The sequence below is a fragment of the Poeciliopsis prolifica genome, unplaced genomic scaffold (assembly GCF_027474105.1).
Source record: "Poeciliopsis prolifica strain line A6 unplaced genomic scaffold, Auburn_PproV2 SCAFFOLD152, whole genome shotgun sequence".
Lineage (NCBI taxonomy): Eukaryota > Metazoa > Chordata > Actinopteri > Cyprinodontiformes > Poeciliidae > Poeciliopsis > Poeciliopsis prolifica.
The window spans coordinates 209,024-226,473 of record NW_026562527.1 but is presented as its reverse complement, the minus strand read 5'-3'; the positions used below and the strand labels follow the sequence as shown (position 1 = coordinate 226,473).

Here is a 17,450-nt window from a genome sequence, read left to right as displayed (position 1 = left end):
TTAAATAAAACCAAAATGACGCTCGTTGTGTAATTGCTGTGGGCGGACCGAACCGAAGTGGTTTATATTTGGACTCGTTTCACCGCGACACCAACTTCCGGTCGCTACAGTCTAGCCATAACAACAAGGAGGACACACCGATTCTCGCCATAGTGATATTTTTTTACAACAAAAACATCTACTGCTCGCTGCTACATGTGAGTTTACAGATCAATCTTTATGTTTGTTACATTTTGTAGATACTAATTTCCGCATTTATGTCGGAACCAACTTGTTTTGCAAACAATGGTGAACAATGGGCCTGGCTATGTAGTGAAAACAAAAGAAATGAAAGGTCTAAGGGACAGAGGGAACAAATACTAAGACAGGTTATAACCTGACATGGGATGAATATGGTATTTAATAAGCTCGAAATTGTGTAAGTTTTAATTTTGTATTTTAAACGGTGGTGCAGTTTTATAAAGCCACGAACCTGTCCAACAAATAGACGTATCCAGAATCATAAGCTTGTTTACATAGTTTAATTTAAATTATTTTCTGTTCAGAGACGCAGGAAAAGCTTCGCTGATCATAGCGGCTAATGAAACCGCTGTATTGGCGAATAAATAGTTCATATCGTCTTATGCAGAAACAAATATTATAAAGTTATAATGGTGAAATTTGGAGGCAATTGTTGTTCTTTTAAAATCACAATAATTTAAATATGCACCTTCAGCTGTTTTTTTTTTTTTTTTTTGTCTTTAATCCGTACTGGCAGCTGAAAGTGTGTCAAAGTTCAGCTCCATTACACAAGATGTTTTTAGCTTTTCTTTCTGCAGAGATGAAGAGTAAAGTACAGCTGCAGCAGCTCACTGGGTTAATTATTATTATTATAGTTTTTCTATCCAAGTTGGCAGATTTAGAGAGCACAGTCATATAAACTTCTGGAAGGCTATAAAATAAGACATTTAAGATTTAAAAATGATAATAAAATTGCATTTTGAATGGAAGTAAATACTACAGAACAATTGTTCTAGATTAGAAGGGAAAATAAGAGTAGAAGAAGGAAAAATGTAAAATAAAAATTTTCCCAAAAGTCTAGAACCTGGAAAACTTTATTCCATTTGCACCAGTTAAGCTGAAGTGCAAATATAAATATAATGAAAATCACCAGATAAAACTAAAACCTGTTAAATTTAAGCTGCATGATGTCTGAGTAAAAATACAGAAAATAAAACTTAACATTTGTTCTAATTTTCATTTCGGAAACAAACGGCAGATGATTTTCTGCATTATATTTTTATTTTCTCTTTCTTTACTTGCTGCTCGGTGTTTTCCCAGGCTGTCTCCTCTTCCTTCCTTCTGCACATGTAAACAAATCATCACTTCCTGCTGTAACCATCACGTCTTTGTGTGCGACTTGTTCATCCTCAGCTTTAAATACTTTATGCTGCTTTTGCACTGTACCATAAATATTTTTACAATCGTTACATTTTAAAGAACCATAATTTTATTTCTATTAAATGACCAGAACTGACATGCCTTATTGAAAACCTCTGAAAAGTAATCAACTCGCTGAGTGATTGTTTCCAGTTATTAGAGGCCGTTTCAGGCCTTTAGAGGAGACTGGATGGTTCCTGAAGGAGTTTGTTTCTGTCAGGATGAACGTTGGTGTGGCACACAGTGAGGTGAATCCAAACACCCGCGTGATGAACAGCCGGGCATCTGGCTGACCTATGCCTTAGGGGTCGGCGTTTTGCACATCGTGCTGCTCAGCATCCCCTTCTTCAGCGTCCCGGTGGTCTGGACGTCACCAACGTCATACACAACCTGGTGAGAGCGCCGAATCTTTAATCTTTAATGCAAATTGTTTACAATTTTCGTAGTTTTGCTTCATTCCTTTATTCTGACTGCGTTGTTCTTTCAGAAAATTATTTTTTTAGAGTATACTGATTAACAATTAATCAATTCCTAAAATAGCCGATACTCCAATAGCTGATTAATCAGATTAATAATTTCAGACCTAAACAGCAACATACTATTCACAATAAGTGAATCTGCTGTATAAATGGAAGGGATGTTGTATGAAAAGAGTAAAACTACAAATGCCAGCAGGCGCTAACTCAATTAGTTTGTGGTGGCAGTATGATGATCTGGGGTCAGATAATCATATGGCTTTGTTGATTTATGGATTCTGAAGGGGAATATAATTTTCATGTTGATTTAGCTGTTTTTGCTCCTGAATTAAAAATGTTTCTTCTTTGTTTTTTTTAATTCAGTTCAACTTTGATTCAAAAATGATCTGAAATGTTCAGCAGGAAAATGCTTCCTCTGCCAGTCCTCCTCATGTTTCGTGTTGCTGTGCAGGGCATGTACGTGTTCATGCATGCGGTGAAGGAACGCCCTTCGAGACGCCGACCAAGGAAAAGCCCGGCTTCTGACCCACTGGGAGCAGCTGGACTACGGCGTGCAGTTCACTTCCTCCAGAAAGTTCTTCACCATTTCCCCCATCATCCTGTGAGTACAGATGCAGCAGCGACTAGCAGCAGCGACTAGCAGCAGCGGCTAGCAGCGGCTGCTAGCAGCCAATGTGATGCTAGCAGCAGGTGTAATGGCGCTCAAATGTTTGTCTCGTCTTTTCCAGATATTTCCTGGCCAGTTTCTACACAAAATACGACACGACGCACTTCGTGATCAACACGGCGTCCCTGCTGAGCGTCCTGATCCCCAAGCTGCCTCAGCTGCACGGCGTCCGGATTTTAGGCATAAACAAGTATTAATAGCAGGAGAAGCCTGGCCTTCCTGTGTGTGTACTGCAGATTCATGTACTAAATCATCCAGTCAGTGTGTCGGGTTAGCGCTAACAGGAACCAGATCATCGGACATGATGTGCATCAGTAACTTATGTATTTAATTGTGTATTCGGGCCTGCATGGACCTGGGCTGGCCCAGGCCGCGGTCGGGTTCTAGGTTTCTTTAATTTGCTTTTCTCCGCCCCGTCGGTCACACGGTGTTGAGTGTTGAAGCCACTCAGATGCTCTGAAGTATTTCTTTTTGTTTACCTTTGGAGGCTGTCGCCCTCCAATTGTCGGTACCGTCTTGGTTTCATTTCATCGAGTAGCAGAACCGCTCTCCATCTGCATGGCTCCCCTAATTGGACCGAGCGGCTTGTCTCGTTTTACAGTGTTTGTGGACCTGTGTCCTGTGTGAAGGTATGATTGGTTAGCTGTTTACTGAGGAAGGTTTACTGTCTGTGGGAAACACTACGTTCACTCGGCTGCTCTCTGGAGAACCGGGCCGCCGGTTCTGATCGGTTCCTCCAGAGGACGTGATTTTTCCTGTTCCTAATCTTTATAAATGTCTGTGCCCTCAGCTCCTCGCCTCAGTTTGTGATCAACAACACCGTTTTAAGGTTTTCATTACATTTTGGACCAGAACCAGTTGATCAATAATTCTTTTACTTTTTTTTAAATGATCTTTTTGTCTTTTATTGAATGATCTTGTCTGGATATGACCCTTGACCCCGTCCCAGGTTGTTGGGCAGCAGCAGTTGCTGATCTAAGGACATTGCTGATGTGTTTCCACTCTGGTGTTTTTCTAAAGAGTCATTGGCAATAATGTGAATTTATCATCACAACCTGGCGGATTACTTTACTAGTCAAATCATTTAGAGGCAGTGCATTCTTGTTTTTTTAAGATGCTACATTTAAGATGATTTAGAACTTCATAAAGTCCAACCAAAATTATAGCAACTTTTAGCCATATTTGTGTTTGGTCTTTAAACTTGACTGTTGTAGCTTTTGATATGATGGATGCCTAAATATTCTGAAATCAAAATGGCGTCCAGGCTGGACCTAAACAGGATCAAAAGATTAAAACTTTATTAAAAATAAAAAAACATCTTGTAGAAAATAAAATCCCTTCTTCTAGTTTCAGCACTGAAACGTCCGCATGCTGTCGCTGTCATTCACGCCCCTCGTGGTCAGGTCCTCACACTGCGTCCTCAGTGTGCTAACCAAGAAGCGGTGGTTCAGGTGTTTTGCGCCCCCTGCTGGTCAGGTCCTCACACTGCGTCCTCAGGACCCCCCTGTACACCTGGAATCGGTGGTTCAGGTCTTTCTGCGTGTGGATCTTGAATCTCGTCCCCAGAGCTCCGTCAGCGGCGGCGGCGCCGTAGAAAACCCGGCCGATGCGCGAGTGCACCAGCGCCATGGCGCACATGACGCAAGGCTCCTGGTGACGTACAGGTCGTACCCGCTGCAGATGTACGGCACAGCGCCCCCCTCTGGTTGGGGGTCTGCAGGGGCGAAGCGGCAGGCGTCGTACCCGTCATGGCGGTAGCAGCCGCCTCCCTGGCTCCGCGCCACCAGATCGATGCAGACCATGACGGCGTGCTGCAGCGGTGCTCGCCTCGCCGGTCGTGACCAACGGCGACGACCCGCTGCGTCTCGGGGTCGACCACCGCCGCCCCCACCGCCTCCATCCCCAGCAGCGCCGCAGCTCTGGCGGCGGCCACGGCGGACGCCATGAAGGTGTGCATCAGGGCTCTCTGCTGGGGGCCGAACAGTTCCCCTCGCAACGCCACCGTCACCTGCTTGTCTTCATGGAAGGTCGTGGGCCAGCGGCGGCTCGCCAGCTCGAACTGCGGCCGTGTCAGCGGGGGTCGCGCCGGGACCTTCACCACAAACGGCTCGCCCAGCCCCTCCCAGCTGCCCGCGGCAGCAGAGACGGGATGCTGGCGTCCGCCGGGTTCGGCGCGTCGCTCAGCAGACACAGCAGAACCTCCAGAGGGTGGGGACTGTCCTCGGCCCGGCAGGCCGGACCCGCTTCACGTGCTGCAGGCCGGTCAGCGGTAGACGCCGTTCAGCTCCCTGACGAGCCGAGACGTCGCCTTCCTGTTGATGATGGGCGCGGCGAACGCGTCCACCAGCTCCACGTCCGCCGACTGCTCGTCTGACAGGACAGGGACGGCCACCCAGGCATCGCACTCTGACCCTTTGCGCCGCTTGGCCTCAGGCTCCATTGCTGCCCTGCCAGGACCCAGAGAGAACATGACGATCAGCAGCTCAACCAGAACCTCTGTTCACACCATCGGACCGACCTGGTCCACCAAGAGCCTCTCATTTCATCCGTAGAACCTGTGGAGTCTCCGGCTGTTTCCAGCCCAGCTTAGCCGCTTCAGTTGCTCAGTGGTGGTCATGTTTCAACCCTCCTTACCTGGAATGTGCCTCCAACATCTCAACATCTGGCTAATTGGCTGAAGGCCTCAGTGAGGCCTGGGATGAGGCCTTTATCAGAACCTGCCTGCTGGTGTTAGCGAGCTTTGCTGACATTCTGAAATCATTTGTTTGCTTTTTTCTGGGTGTTTCATAAATACTTTCTATGAATTACCTAGTAAAATTAATCTTCTCCCGCTCAGACAGGCACAGCTCACTTTGACAGCAGAAACAAAAATACATCATCAATGATTCTTATATATATTGCTTGGATTTTTATGTTTTACATTCAATCAAAGGGTTTGAACCAGCAACCAGGTCGATGGGAGGATCTCAACCTTCAGTCTCCACCTTCTTCATGGATAAGAATCATTTTATCTGATCGAGCTCAACATGATCCAGTCATAATGAATATCTCAATGTGCAGAGTTCAGAAAATAATTTATGTACTTTGGTTATTACAAAAAGAGATAAAAGGCCCAGCAAAATAAGACTTAAATCAGTTTTAAAGCTGTTGCATTTATCACAGCAAAGATATAACATTGAAATGTTGACATACTTTCAGATGATACAAATAATTTGCCCCATAAATTTATCAGCATGGTTATCAGCGATGAGCACGCTTCCACTGGGTTCTTTTTCAGTTAGCATGTTAGCTTTCTGCTTGCTTTGAAAACATTTAGTGCACTTAGCTTCCCCAAAATCAGTTTTCTGCATAAATTCTGAAGCACCAAGTGCAGGAAATTATATTTATCCTGTACCATGAATGCACCACTTTCTGATCACATTTAATTAGCCAAAATCAGCAACACAGTTAGCCATACTCAACTGCTATAAAACTGAGTTTTAGCTCCTGCTAAATACTGAGTCAGCATTGCCCTTTAGCATTAGCTTCCATCCAACACCATGTTGGTAGAACAGGTTGGTGTTGGTTTCTGCTCAGCACCAGGATGGTGTCGCTGTTTTGGCGTCACTAGTGTTTATGATTAGCGCTTTAGCTTAGAGGAACAAACGCTTCAGTTAGCGATGCCCATCACTGAGTTTTATTAATCTTTGAATAATTAATTTAAAAATAGGAATGTTGTTCCTGCAGTAGTAATAAAAATTCAGACCGAAGCATTCATCGTGAGTCTGTTTTATCGCCTTCATGCATCACAGACACATCCAGCTGTGGTTCTGATCCGGTCGGGTCATTTCCTCCCCAGAACCATCCTGGTCCTGATCACTTTGGGAACGTGTCTGATGGTGAGCGACACCCTGGTTTCCCTGCTCAGCGTCTCCCCGGGCCGCGCCCCGGCGGCGGACAGGTTGGCCACCCGGTCCGTCAGCGGGTCCCGGTCCCGGTTCTGGATGCCGTGCAGCAGCTGACGGTACATGTCGTCCTGCAGGACCAGCAGGCTGCGCGGCCTCAGCAGGAGGGACAGCAGGTAGCGGCTCTGCTGGGTCTGCGGGCCGTCCTGGCTGCAGACGGGCCGGTAGAAGTCCAGCAGGGTGTGCGAGCCCAGGCTGATGGTGCTGACCGTGGGGTGGTACAGCGGGCCGTCCTCGTGGGCCATGATGCCTTCGCCCGGCTTGTACTCGTTCACCAACACGTGGTTGGCCGTTTTCCCGCCGAACACTCCGAGAGACGAGACTTTCTCGCAGCAGCTCTGGAGCCAGTCGGGAAGCGACTCGGCCAGCATGCCTTTGGGGTGCGGCAGGCCGCCCCAGTTCTGGAGCCGGCGGCCCGACAGCTGGGTCCATTTGCTTTTGGGGGACTTGTACACCTGCTGCAGGAGGAAGGACTCCTCTTCCTCTGATATAAAATCTGGGATGTAAAATGCAGTTTGTGGAGCTTCATTGACAACGAACTGCTTCAAATCTTCCACAACACAAGATGGCCGCTCCATGTCTCCTTAAGAGAAGTTGACATGAAATCCTAATTAAAACATGTTCAGAACGAGTGGGACCAAAGCAAAGTAAAGCAAAGACGAGTCGGCCAAAGTGTTGGGGTGTAACATTCGTTCATTCACTCAAACCAAATCATGTCTCCATTATCCAACGTGTGCAGGTTGGATTGTCTCCCTTTTTCTCTTGACAAGTGACCAAAACAACTGATGACATCATTATGGACATGAGCTGGACAGAGGGGTCCAAATGTACTGAATACCACAGTACTGACCTTCATGCCCTGTGCAATAACTTTAATGACCCTATGAGTGATTTTAATGACCTTTTCAATGACCCTGTTGGTGACCTTCTGTAGGGAAAGCAGGAATGGTGAAGCATGATGGGTACTGAACCCTCTAATCGGTGCCACATAGCTCAGTGGATATGAGGCCCTGGTGACCTTAGCCCCCTACTGGTGACCTTAGTGGCCCTGCTGGTGATCTTAGTGGCCCTGCTGGTGACCTTAGTGGCCCTGGTGACCTTATTGGCCCTGCTGGTGACCTTAGTGGCCCTGCTGGTGACCTTAGTGGCCCTGCTGGTGACCTTAGTGGCCCTGCTGGTGACCTTAGTGGCCCTGCTGGTGACCTTAGCAGCCCTCATGACCTTAGAGGCCCTGCTGGTGACCTTAGCGGCCCTCATGACCTTAGAGGCCCTGCTGGCGACCTTAGCGGCCCTGTTGGCGACCTTAGCGGCCCTGCTGGTGACCTTAGAGGCCTTGGTGACCTTAAAGGCCCTGCTGGTGACCTTAGTGGCCCTGCTGGTGACCTTAGTGGCCCTGCTGGTGACCTTAGCGGCCCTCATGACCTTAGAGGCCCTGCTGGCGACCTTAGCGGCCCTGCTGGTGACCTTAGTGGCCCTGCTGGTGACCTTAGAGGCCCTGGTGACCTTAGAGGCCCTGCTGGTGACCTTAGCGGCCCTGGTGACCTTAGAGGCCCTGCTGGTGACCTTAGCGGGCCTGCTGGTGACCTTAGCGGCCCTGGTGACATTAGAGGCCCTGCTGGTGACCTTAGTGGCCCTGCTGGTGACCTTAGTGGCCCTGCTGGTGACCTTAGCGGCCCTCATGACCTTAGAGGCCCTGCTGGTGACCTTAGCGGCCCTGCTGGTGACCTTAGCGGCCCTGCTGGTGACCTTAGAGGCCCTGGTGACCTTAGAGGCCCTGCTGGTGACCTTAGCGGCCCTGCTGGTGACCTTAGCGGCCCTGCTGGTGACCTTAGCGGCCCTGGTGACCTTAGAGGCCCTGCTGGTGACCTTAGCGGCCCTGCTGGTGACCTTAGAGGCCCTGCAGGTGACCTTAGAGGCCCTGCTGGTGACCCTAGCTTCACCTCCTCATAACTCTGTTCAGGACTGAAGACACCATGTTGATGAGACATTAGACTTCAGGAGACAACAGAAGTTTTATTCTTCAGAAGCATTTTAGATTGTTAGGTTGGGAATGACAGCGTTTGAACCAACATATCAGAAGGTCTTTTATATGAAGTTTAATCTTTGACCCTTCCTATCACTTCTCCGAATTGCAGTAGAAATACAGACATTTGTAGCTAGTTAACGCCCACATTGGTCACTTTGACATTTTTGAAATCATGCTTTAGGAAACTTTTACGTCACTGAGTGACTTGATTTTACATTTCACACTAAAGGGTTTGAATTCAAGTTTAGTAAATATAATCCCGATATAAATCCTCAGAAACATTTTAAACGACTTTTATAAATGTAACACGTTCCCCGAACAGAAACAAATCGTTTTTAACCGGTAGTGTTCTTAATACAACATCTACCTCCACGTTAGATCAATATTTATACATTAAAAGCCACGAATAAAGAGAAAAGTTGGACTAACCTCCACAGTTCTCGATAAAAATACAGTTTATATCCAAAGAGCCGAACTGCTGCGCTGCATCTGTGTGTCACCTCATAAAGTGTCCGGCGGGAAACTGGCGGATGCATTTCCGACATCCGCGTTGTCTCGCGTTGTTTCCGTGGTTTGATGGCGAAGGATTCTGAAGTTTTCCAGCTCACAGAGGGAGCATGGCGTCTCCTTCCATGTTCCAGACGAAGGTTAGAATCCTGCTGAGGTTGCTGCGGTGCAAACACGCGGCAGGAAGCAAGGCTTTCCGCTCCAGGCTGGTTTTAGGCATCGAGACGAGCTGCGATGAGACCGGAGCTGCTGTGATGGACGAAACTGGAGCCATACTGGGAGAATCCCTGCATTCCCAGAAGGAGGTTCATCTGAGGTCAGGGTCACACAGCAAGTTCTGATGCAACGTTCACTTCCTGCATGTCTAAATTATTGTGGTGTAAAAGTTATGCATATTGTCAGACTGGTGACCTGCAGGTCACAGGTTTGTGTGACGTCAGCGAGTCTCAAAATTTACACGAGAGTCTGCAGAATATCCAGTCACAAACTGACCATTCTGGCCATTTCTACTTATTCACGTTGCTGGAATATTCAACTCGATATAAAATGTTTATATATTCATACTTAGTTTTTCTCACCTGGTCTGATTGGCTGAGATATAAACTTTTCTAAACAATATGAATAATAAATAATGCTCTGATTGAGAGGATCAATACATTGAATCGAAATGACTTTCTGGGTGTAAAGTGAGATGATATTGGTTAGTAGTGGGTGCTTTAGAAATAAACTGATTAAATCTACAACAAAGTTATTGAAAAAGAAAAGAATCCATGTGTTGCAGTGGCCTAGTCAAAGTGCAGCTCTGAGCAAAGACAGTTTGGTTCCTCCCTGCAGGACTGGCGGCATCATCCCGACCGTAGCTCAGGCTCTGCACAGAGGAAACATCGAGCGCGTGGTGCAGGAGGCTCTGGACCGGAGCGGCGTGGCGCCGGCCCAGCTGGCCGCCGTGGCCGCCACCGTGAAGCCCGGCCTGGCTCTGAGTCTGGCCGAGGGCTTGAGCTTCAGCCAGCGCTTCGTGAGGCGTCACAACAAGCCGTTCATCCCCGTCCACCACATGGAGGCCCACGCCCTGACCGTCAGAATGCTGCAGCCGCTCCACTTCCCCTTCCTGGTGCTGCTGGTGTCCGGAGGCCACGCCCTGCTGGCCGTGGCGCGGGGCGTCGACGACTTCCTGCTGCTGGGCCGAACGCTGGACGAAGCTCCAGGAGACACGCTGGACAAGGTGCAGATGGCAAAACCCTCCAAAAAATAAAAAAAAAGGAAATTTCAGAGCCAGATAGAAAAATTACAAAAAAATTTGATAGACAATCATAAATGTTGAGATTATCAGAATGTTTGTTTGTAGTGTTTGTTTTATGGATTCACTGATGGAGGAAATGAGCTTTTATCTAAATCCACTGAACGTTCATCAACATGCACTGGGCAGATTAGGTGTCGTGGTTCTGTTGTTGTGGTTCTGAACCGACCGGCAGCTGTTTGGCCCCCCAGGTGGCGCGGCGTCTGTCCCTCAGGAAACTGCCGCGCTGCGCCGCGCTGAGCGGCGGCCAGGCCATCGAGCTGCTGGCGCAGGACGGCGACAGGAAGCGGTTCCACTTCAGGACGCCGATGGGACAAACGCCCGACTGCTGCTTCTCCTTCGCCGGGCTGCGGAACCAGGTCACCTTGCTGATCCAGAGGCAGGAAGTCGAGGAAGGTAGGACGGTTTCTGGACTTCCTGTGCTGCGTTAGCCTTCCTGACCTCAGCCACTGGTTTCCAGGCGTAGAGGAAGGAACGGTGCTGTCATGTGTGAACGACATCGCCGCCGCCACGCAGCACACCGTGGCCTCACACCTGGCAAAGAGGACGTACCGGGCCGTCCTGTTCTGCAGAGCCAACCGTCTGCTGCCGTCACAAAACCCGACGCTGGTGAGAAACCATCCACTGGATCCGATCCGATTGCTTCTATTTCCTCATGTTCAGTTCAGTTAACCGCCAACCAGAGCATCAGGTCATCAGTTTAAAACGTTTCTGAGGAAACCAGCTGGGCATCGAGTCGTTGACATGCAGCAATCACTCCTCCTGACCAGCAGGGGGCGAAAGCAGAGAGAGAAACTCCCCTTTAACAGGAAGAAACCTCCAGCAGAACCAGAACTGGCTCACTCCAGCAGCCATCAATACCTGTTTCCATTCACCGTAAAATTATGCAGAATTAAAAAAATTAATTAACTTAATTGAAACAAGATCATTTCAGAAAAACTTGTTTTTCAGCAGATGATGTACCAAAATTCACAAAAATACCATAAAAACATTTTTCACATCACACAAGTCACATGATCAACAACAGGATGTTACTGCTGGCAGAAGCGACAAAGAAGATGACAGGAAGTGGTATAAGGAAGAGGATTTCAATGATTCATTGTGTGAACAAACTTCTGACTGCAGTTATGTAGAAATTCTCTGCAGGCAATATTTTATCTGCTGGACAAGAAAACTATAACTTCAGTTATTTAAAATTTTGAAAAGAAAGCTGCAGTGTTTCCATAGCAACCCAGAGTGTTTTCCAGGTGTTGTCTGGAGGCGTTGCCAGCAACCAGTACATCCGTAAAGCTCTGGCGGTGGTCGCCGAGGCGACCGGGTTGCAGCTGCTCTGCCCTCCGGCCCGGTTCTGCACCGACAACGGAGTGATGGTCGCCTGGTGAGTTCTGGTGACCCGGCTTGGGTTGGAAACGGGTCCGGTCCACCTGAGACGTTTGGTTTCCTCCCTGCAGGAACGGAGTGGAGCGTCTGAGGGAAGGAACCGGGATCCTGGCGCCGGAGGTGGAGGTCAACTACGAGCCCAGGTCAGTTCTTAACGGGTCAGAACCGGTTCATGTTCTGCTCAGGCCTTCATTTCCTCTCATTCACATTTTAAAGAAAAAGCTGTTTACGGTAGATTTTTGGATCCTACAATAACCAGTACATTCTACTGGACTGACCCGGTTCCAAACCCTCAGACTGACATGAGCTGCAGGTTCTGACCCGTTCTGCTGGTTCTGCCGCAGAGCTCCGCTGGGCGTAGACATCACAGCCGAGGTGAGGGCCGCCGCCATCAGGCCGCCATCCATCCGGATCAAGATCCCAGACTGACCGGCAGAACTTCCTCTGTCCAAACTGCAGATTTTCGATGTTTATTTATTAATAAAGTATTTTAATATGAAGTTTTATGACTCATTTAGTGGAATCTGATCAGAAAGGAATAACCATGATGTGTGAAGCTTCAGGATCAACAACATTTAATGTGTTAATAAAACAACCTGTTTGTAACATTACATAATCAAAATTAACAGTAATTATTTGGGTTATTTTAATAAAAAAGCTAAGTTTTTCAGTCACATTTTCACTGTTATCAATTTATAAACGTCACAGATTTAAACTAGAAATTTTGCTTGATAACTGAATAAATTTAATAAAGCTAAACATTTCAAGCGAGTATTCAGTTTCACTTGTTAACCGGAAGTGGAGTGCCAAAATAAAAGCTGGGTCTGAACTACCGGCGCGACTGTTGCATCTTAATTTCTTCTCAGCGTCTGAATATTTCAGTTGGACTTGGCAGCAACTCAGCAGGAGTTCATATACAAGTTTGCAAGATCCAGCTTTTATTTTGATAGTGAACTTCCGGTTATCAGCTGAGTATCATAAGCAAAATATTCTGTAAATTTCTCAATTTAACAATTCCCCCATTCTGCTACTAATCTTAACTAGTTTTTGTAGAGTTTGATTATTTCTGGTTTAATCATAAAAAAGGCAGATATTGGTGTGAATTTTATTTTTATCAAAATAAACATGTATAATTTGTTCCACGTTTATGTTCCATAGAGCCAGCCTCAGAAGTGGTTTCAAATAAAAAGTTCTTCCTGTGCCCCCTGGTGGTTGGTCCGGGTGCTACAGCAGGCTTACGTTGGTTCCTGTTCTAGAACCGTTAATCTAAAGACAGATTCTGGACGTGATCCAAACCCATAATCACAGTACTTGTGTGCCACTAAATAAACTTTAAAAACGCCAGAAGAAGAAGTGTGGATGTAATCTGGAGCAGAAGTGGTTTAACTCATGAAGGGGCCAACTGATCCGGTTTCACTTCTTCTTGTTTCTTCTCCTCTAAAGGAATCACAGACGGCGGCTAAAGCTCATCCCGTTCATATACATTATACTCCTTGGCGCTGATCTGCCCGTCTTGGTCCTTGTCGCTCTTCCAGAAGATGTCGGCCAGGATTTTCTCGTAGAACGGCTCGTCCCGCGGCTTCCCGCCCTTTTCGTATTCCAGCTTAAGATATTCCTTCACCTGGACACAAAGGAGCACAGCTTCAGGAAGCTAACGAACAGCAAACACGTCAACACCAAACTGCAAAACATGAACGCACTAATTTATCAGAAAGCGAGAAATCACTGGAAGTGTTGAGCAACAGGTGTGGGAGGGGCAGAACCACTGCTCAGCGCTGCTCCTGAAATAAACGCAGGCCTTTCCTCATTAAGAGGATTTTAGCTGAGGTCAACATGAAAGAAGCACAGCAGCAAACTTAGCAACATTGTTGTGCTCTTTAGCAACTTTTCTAACAACTAACAACTTTTTTTCTGTCAAAGTGATCGAAACTGTTTGTTTTTCAAAAATGGGACATTTTCCCAGAAAAGCAACTAGCAACAAATCTTTTGATAAATCTGTCCACATTCATAACAGATCAACTGCAGATAAATCCAGTACCACCTTCAGCCCAAAGAGGGCAGCACTGAGACGGCCGTAGGACAAATACTACAGAATAAAATTTACAGGAAAATGTCAGTTAACATTGAAACAAAGTTAGAACCCAATTAACCAATTCAGACAGTTTATGTAGAAAATAAGTAGATTTGGGGTTTAGTTGCTCTTTCGAAGCGTTTGGAGAAGGAACAGTTAGAAAATGGGGGAAGGCTCTGCGTTACCTCCGCCTTGGTGAGGCTCTTGTCCTTGTCCAGATCCATCTGTCCAAAGGCCTCCATGCTGCGGGGGCCTCTGGACACGGACAGCACCTCCACCTCGAACACCACCGTGGCGTTGGAGGAACCGGACCTTCGTCAGCCGGAGACACAAACCAGAACCGCTTTAACCTTAAACGTTTTAAATCACTGGAAAAAACCTGAAATAATCCCAGGAAATGAGTTTCTACTGGAAGGAACATGCATTTTATTCATGGGAAGAAAAAAGACTTCAGCAGGAAGTTCGAACCTGGAGTGCAGGAACCAGTGAGCGCCCCCTTCAGGTGGCACAGATACAGCGTTAGTTATCTCAGCCAGCTCCAGCGCATGCAAAGAAAAACCCTCTGAGCATGCTCACCCTACAGAGGGCGCTGCTGCAAGAGAGGACAAGACAGCATGAAGACGCGGAGGACGTCCCGGTCCCACAGGACGCCAACTTCCTGTTCGGCAGACCAACCTTTTCCTGTCTGACCAAACGCCAGCGCCGACGGAACCGTCACCTTCCTCTTCTCCCCGGCGCACATGTCCATCATGCCGATGTCCAGGCCTCTGATGACCTGCCCCACGCCCAGGACGAACCACTGGGGGTGACCCTGCTTGTCCGACCGGCTGGCACAGAAACAGGCAACATGTTACCGAGTCCAGATGGACCAGAACCAGAACCAGACTCCAGCTTCACTTCCTGGAGTTTTTCAGCTCAGATTTGTGGAGGTTTCAGATTAAAACCATCCAGGAAACAAAATATTGATTCTGAGCTGCATCATCCTGGCGTCTGAGCTGCATCATCCTGGCGTCTGAGCTGCATCATCCTGGAGTCTGAGCTGCATCATCCTGAGATCTGAGCTGCATCATCCTGGGATCTGAGCTGCATCATCCTGGAGTCTGAGCTGCATCATCCTGGGATCTGAGCTGCATCATCCTGGCGTCTGAGCTGCATCATCCTGGCATCTGAGCTGCATCATCCTGGAGTCTGAGCTGCATCATCCTGGAGTCTGAGCTGCATCATCCTGAGATCTGAGCTGCATCATCCTGGGATCTGAGCTGCATCATCCTGGAGTCTGAGCTGCATCATCCTGGAGTCTAAGCTGCATCATCCTGGAGTCTGAGCTGCATCATCCTGGAGTCTGAGCTGCATCCTGGCATCTGAGCTGCATCATCCTGGCATCTGAGCTGCATCATCCTGGAGTGTGAGCTGCATCATCCTGGAGTCTGAGCTGCATCATCCTGAGATCTGAGCTGCATCATCCTGGGATCTGAGCTGCATCATCCTGGAGTCTGAGCTGCATCATCCTGGCATCTGAGCTGCATCATCCTGGAGTCTGAGCTGCATCATCCTGGAGTCTGAGCTGCATCATCCTGGCATCTGAGCTGCATCATCCTGGAGTCTGAGCTGCATCATCCTGGAGTCTGAGCTGCATCATCCTGAGATCTGAGCTGCATCATCCTGGGATCTGAGCTGCATCATCCTGGAGTCTAAGCTGCATCATCCTGGAGTCTAAGCTGCATCATCCTGGAGTCTGAGCTGCATCATCCTGGAGTCTAAGCTGCATCATCCTGGAGTCTAAGCTGCATCATCCTGGGATCTGAGCTGCATCATCCTGGCATCTCAGCTGCATCATCCTGGAGTCTGAGCTGCATCATCCTGGCGTCTGAGCTGCATCATCCTGGAGTGTGAGCTGCATCATCCTGGCGTCTGAGCTGCATCATCCTGGGATCTGAGCTGCATCATCCTGGGATCTGAGCTGCATCATCCTGGAGTGTGAGCTGCATCATCCTGGAGTCTGAGCTGCATCATCCTGGGATCTGAGCTGCATCATCCTGGCGTCTGAGCTGCATCATCCTGGGATCTGAGCTGCATCATCCTGGAGTCTGAGCTGCATCATCCTGGAGTGTGAGCTGCATCATCCTGGAGTCTGAGCTGCATCATCCTGGCGTCTGAGCTGCATCATCCTGGGATCTGAGCTGCATCATCCTGGGATCTGAGCTGCATCATCCTGGCGTCTGAGCTGCATCATCCTGGGATCTGAGCTGCATCATCCTGGGGTCTGAGCTGCATCATCCTGGAGTGTGAGCTGCATCATCCTGGAGTCTGAGCTGCATCATCCTGGAGTGTGAGCTGCATCATCCTGGAGTGTGAGCTGCATCATCCTGGAGTCTGAGCTGCATCATCCTGGAGTGTGAGCTGCAGCACTTTGATCAACTGTGGAGGTTTTTATTTTTACCTGATTATAATTTTGGGCACCGTTTGTAAAGTTAGTCAAAATTTAACAGCAATAATTTGGTTTATTGAGTCTGAGATTAAAAAAGAAATTTCATTTATTAATGTCAGTTTTAAAATGAAATATTTAGTTAGCAAAATAAATATTTAGTTAGCTCTTTAGCGGATTAGCTAAATATCGCTAAACAAATATTTAGTTTGAAACTTTTATAAATGAATGAATGAAATTATAATTTTTCACCAAATTCTTAGTGTTAAATTATGACTGTTAGTTTACAAACCCGTATCATTCAGCCCAGAGAGTCTCCGAACCAGAACCAGAACCAGAGTGAACTGGACCAGAACCGACCTGCAGTAGAACTGGGAACCATCTTTTTCCAGGAAGCCGTCATAGTGAGCGTTGATCAGGTCTCCCTTCTTGCTCTTCCTGCTGCAGTCTTCGGGCCGGAACAGAACCTGGATCTGGACCTGGTCCTCCGGTTCGGCTGCTGCGGCGGTTCCGGCCCAGACGGAACCGAGCTGCCAGCCCAGAAACACGCACAGCGCGCAGCTCACTAGCCTCCACATCGTCCCGCTCTGCTTTCGTGGCAACTTCTGAATCTGACGCTTGACGCTGGATGACGTCACAGCGGCGCTGTGACGCTCGTGGGCTCCTCAGCCCTGCGTTCAGTCTGTCAGGAGTTTCCATGTTTATGTCTCAGTATCTGACAGGTTTACGTTTAACACCAACATGCAGCGGAGATGAACTGCAGGAAATTTTAATAACATTCAAATTCAAACGCAGAAATACTTTATTTAAATGAACTCATATTAATTCAAATTCTTCAAAGAGTTATTGGAAACAACATCAATCCAAAAAATGCGGCAAATAAATGTAAAAAACGTTTTAGCATAAATATAGATGCGTCATTAATATCATAAAATTATTGCTAGTATTATTCTCAATTCAATATCAGTCTTGAAGTTAAAACGTAATTTTAATTTTGATTATTTTTGTACTTATTACAACAGAATATAAATCTTTATTAACCCGCAAAGGGGAAATTCAGGTAGAAGAGCAGCAAGAAAAAATGTTCTTAAAACTTAAAAACATAAATATATTCAGCTATCTACTACAGTTCTATTTGAAACATAACTGTGGAATTCACGTGGATTCTGACATTTATGTTTCTTGATGCAAAACAGACATTAATCATAAACATAAAATTCTGAAATATTTACTTATTT

General features: G+C 47.3%; 3 protein-coding genes and 2 pseudogenes across 3 annotated transcripts; 2 read left to right on the top strand and 3 right to left on the bottom strand.

Annotated features, from left to right (window-relative positions):
• The first annotated feature begins 97 nt into the window (after positions 1-97).
• LOC129355969 (ORM1-like protein 1) lies at positions 98-3,298 on the top strand (annotated as a pseudogene).
• A 665-nt stretch (positions 3,299-3,963) lies between these two features.
• Positions 3,964-9,077, bottom strand: LOC129355989 (probable inactive tRNA-specific adenosine deaminase-like protein 3; annotated as a pseudogene).
• On the bottom strand, positions 5,760-9,041 carry alkbh6 (alkB homolog 6). Its single transcript, XM_055025617.1, has 2 exons — positions 8,962-9,041; positions 5,760-7,089 (listed from the first exon to the last, which is right to left on the bottom strand). Exon 2 carries the CDS (start codon positions 7,082-7,084, stop codon positions 6,386-6,388), a length of 699 nt encoding a protein of 232 aa, XP_054881592.1. The 5' UTR covers positions 7,085-7,089; positions 8,962-9,041; the 3' UTR covers positions 5,760-6,385.
• On the top strand, positions 9,070-12,216 carry osgepl1 (O-sialoglycoprotein endopeptidase-like 1). Its single transcript, XM_055025616.1, has 7 exons — positions 9,070-9,355; positions 9,874-10,261; positions 10,528-10,732; positions 10,797-10,945; positions 11,584-11,714; positions 11,788-11,859; positions 12,061-12,216. The coding sequence occupies exons 1-7, from the start codon at positions 9,150-9,152 to the stop codon at positions 12,143-12,145; spliced, it is 1,236 nt and encodes a 411-aa protein (XP_054881591.1). The 5' UTR covers positions 9,070-9,149; the 3' UTR covers positions 12,146-12,216.
• Positions 12,217-13,094: 878 nt separating this feature from the next.
• Positions 13,095-16,955, bottom strand: LOC129355971 (peptidyl-prolyl cis-trans isomerase FKBP7-like). The gene is given in 6 exon segments (XM_055025602.1): positions 13,095-13,337; positions 13,973-14,085; positions 14,088-14,099; positions 14,463-14,614; positions 16,573-16,836; positions 16,933-16,955. Coding segments are annotated over 6 exon segments (726 nt in total). The 3' UTR covers positions 13,095-13,175.
• Positions 16,956-17,450: the final 495 nt, after the last annotated feature.

Coding starts and splice junctions, on each gene's coding strand:
- osgepl1 (XM_055025616.1), top strand. CDS start 9,150: ATGGCGTCTCCTTCCATGTTCCAGACGAAGGTTAGAATCCTGCTGAGG. Junction 10,946..11,583: donor CGTCACAAAACCCGACGCTG/GTGAGAAACCAT, acceptor AGTGTTTTCCAG/GTGTTGTCTGGAGGCGTTGC. Junction 11,715..11,787: donor AACGGAGTGATGGTCGCCTG/GTGAGTTCTGGT, acceptor TCCTCCCTGCAG/GAACGGAGTGGAGCGTCTGA.
- alkbh6 (XM_055025617.1), bottom strand. CDS start 7,084: ATGGAGCGGCCATCTTGTGTTGTGGAAGATTTGAAGCAGTTCGTTGTC.